The 3,344-nt window shown below is 41.8% G+C and overlaps 1 protein-coding gene across 1 annotated transcript; it reads right to left on the minus strand.

The window, feature by feature from the left end:
• Positions 1–805: 805 nt before the first annotated feature.
• LOC139687578 (zinc finger protein 512B-like) lies at positions 806–1,468 on the minus strand. The gene has a single exon (XM_071584795.1). The coding sequence runs from the start codon at positions 1,466–1,468 to the stop codon at positions 806–808; it is 663 nt and encodes a 220-aa protein (XP_071440896.1).
• Positions 1,469–3,344: the final 1,876 nt, after the last annotated feature.

A 3,344-nucleotide genomic window follows, 5' to 3' on the forward strand; every position in this document is an offset into this window, starting at 1 on the left:
CTTGTTACATAAAAATCCAGCCTTATAGCGATTATCAGGAAGTAGTTCATTTTGATAGGTATGTAAACATCTGACGGATGAAATGTATCTTACTCTGATTGAAATTCTCAGTTTTATCTACCTGGGATCCCGTCGTACTACATATTACCGCTGAATATTATTCCTTATATAGAATCTTGTTTATTGTTATCTTCTATTATTACGATATAGTACGAATGTTTATACATTAATTAAAAATTGGCAATTTTCCACAAAATAAAATTTAATGCGACCGGCTTCAATGTAACTACATCATCAGATAATGATGTAGGTACATTGGAACCGGTCGCATTAAATTTTTGAAAAATTTCCAATTTTCAATTAATCATTATATCCCACCATTTCACGCCAGAAACGTCTCTGTTAGTGTTCATACACCTAGGCTCCCTATGTAATGAATACTGGAGGGATAGCAAAATTGTCATTTGATGCCATCCATCACTGGCGAGACAAGTCATTTTCTTAATAAAGAATTTGAAATGCCTTTCCTTTATGTGTTTAACTTGTGCGACTTTTGGGCTGATCTGTATCTGATGGGAAGATCTTTAATGGAAAGGAAAAAAACCTAGAAGTACACAGAAAAAACTTAATTTATTTTACACAACATACGTTACATGATACATGGAATAATGGTTACTGTTGAAGCGTGATTTCAATGGCGCCCTCTCCCGGCAAAACCTTCCGAGGGCGTGGAGGGGGGAAGGGGGGAGAGGGAGAACAAAGAGGAAAACACAAAAGGACGGATAGAAAGTCATGTCCTGGGGCTTCAGCCGTGGTAACCATACCCGTAGCCGTGGAAGCCGTGGTGGTCGCCCACGAACACAGGCACCTTCTTGTATATGGGTACGGGGTGCGGCACGGGCACCTTGACGGGAACCTGCACGGGCACTGCCACGGGCTTGGGGATGGCCACGGGGAAGGGGTGCGGCACGGGGACCTTGACGGGGACGTGCACGGGGTAGGGTACGGGCTTCTCGACCGGCACGGGAACGGGCCGCTCTACGGGCACGGGGTATGGCTTGGGCACGGCCACGGGGTACGGCTTGTCAACTGGGTACGGAACGGGGTGCGGCACGGGTACGCCCACGTTCTTGATCACGGGCACAGGGACGGCGTGGGGCACGGGTACGGGGATCTCCTTGGTGACGGTGATGGCCTTGGAGTAGCCGAGGAGGCCGTGGCCATAGCCTCCGATGCCTCCGTAGCCGAGATGTCCGTAGCCGAGGTGTCCACCGTAGTGCCCACCGTAGAGGCCGCCGTAGTGTCCGCCGTAGAGTCCGCCGAAGTGGCCGTCGTAGAGACCACCGTACCCCAGGCCGTAGATACCACGCTTGTCGTGCTTCTTCTTGGCGTCCTCGACAGTGGTGGCGGCGGCGACCGCGAGGGCCAGCAGGCAGAAGAACACCTGTGGAGAGGCGAGAGCATTCATCAATGGGTCATGGGTCCCTCGAGGGGAAACCAAAGCCTCGCCAATGGAGGCGAGTACATCTTCAATGAGAATTTCTTACTTCCGGTTACGAAATATCTCTTTAAACCGAAGTTAAACAATATCCGGTCAAAGAAAAAAAAATGAGTTGTACACTCGCTAGTGTAGTCCAGGACCGAAAGTTAAGTGTTAGTTAACTGAAAAGGTGAGCTAATGTGGTTAACACATTCACGTCCTCTGACGAGCTGTCTAGATTGTTAAAAAAAATCGAACCTGTCAGGAAAGCCCTCTTAAGGTGAGCGTCCAGACAAGTTAGATTAACCTGAGAAAGCTCATTAGTGTCAAAAAAATCGATTTATTGTGATTTAAATTTATTTTTACAATTCAAAATATCCTAATTAACTATATTTCTATATTAAGTGCTTCAAATCAAGGCAAACATGTCTAAAACTATGACATAATGTCGAGTTTAACAAACAGAGTTCATCCACACCAAGAATCAAAGCAGGAGGACAAAACCAAAGTCTCGTGCTGGCTGTTTTTCCAGGATGGTATTCACTTGTCACCATATCAAACGACCTGTAAAATCGACTGATTTAGCAAAAGAAGAGAGCAGATTTCTTTTCCCTTGAGTTGCGATTTATATAAATGAACCTTTGGCACCCAGGGTATTGATTTAGTTGGAAGTTGACAGAGGGTTCTCCCAAATGGAAAAAATTGATTAATTTGCCAGTAAACAAACGTTTTCTATCCATTCGGCTACCATGCTCCCTCCAACATAATTATTTTTACTATAGATCTATATCCGATACTTAATAGTATAATGAAAAATCAATTGAAAGCGTTTAAAGGAAACTCTTACTAACAGGAATGTCCACCGAGCCTGCTATATTTAAAATCAATCTATACAAGAAGTGAAATACCCACAAATATATCTATATTCGTTTTTAGTCATCGAAAACATTTTCATGCATGAATTACTTCTTGAATAGCAACTGAAACGTCAATAGTTCCGAAGTAATAATGGATAATTTTCGAAAAGTTACGGTTAGAAAAGTTTAAAAATTGATACTTACAATTAACCTATTGAGTAAGGAAAATAGTAAATATTTTTCGGCAAAACTATTTCAATGACTTGATTAAAATTAGGGGAAGAGTAGAGCTCCACAACGGGATAATTTTATGAAGAGCGGGTTATTCATTAATCGCTTTAATTTTCTAATTGATCATCTAAAAAATCGAGCGTTAGTGAATTTTACGTTTACTTTTTGGACAAAGTCACCCTATATTATACAATATTTTGAAAATCGCGACTTGACGTGTCTTATACCTTCAGGTATGTAAGAAGCAAATTCCAGTAGATGTAATAGGACTAGAAGGGTAAGCGAGAAAATAACAATGATCAGCTGAGTTAGCCGAAGGAAAAAGAAGGGAATGAGATATGAATTATTGAGGAACTGCTTACTGAAGGATACAATAGGAGGTAGATTAAAAGGAAAAGAGCAAATGCAAAGGATAATAAATATTACCAATGATGGCTGGTTTGGAGAATGAATGGAGATAAGACTACGGAGAGATGGAGAAGAGGGCAGGGATTATTGGAGAAGAGACGCATATCTGTGATTCCTATGCAGCCCTCTGTGCCAAGGAGGAGTTGGATTTTTCGGGACACGAGGATTGAAAAGTTGAAGAAAACACTTTAAGGAAACTAAAATTTAATAGTTTTTAATTGAAATGGCCAAAATTGACCGTTATTCAAGATTTGCAAAACACTGAGAATTGTTTGAAGGTAGTTTCTATTTCAGTTTGTTGGTGGGTTTGTAAAAGTGGGTGTGGGTCTGTTCCCTAAGTAACGTTTAAGGCCAAACTGCGACTAATT

Source organism: Hetaerina americana, unplaced genomic scaffold (assembly GCF_022747635.1).
Source record: "Hetaerina americana unplaced genomic scaffold, ioHetAmer1.1.p SCAF_2, whole genome shotgun sequence".
Classification (NCBI taxonomy): domain Eukaryota; kingdom Metazoa; phylum Arthropoda; class Insecta; order Odonata; family Calopterygidae; genus Hetaerina; species Hetaerina americana.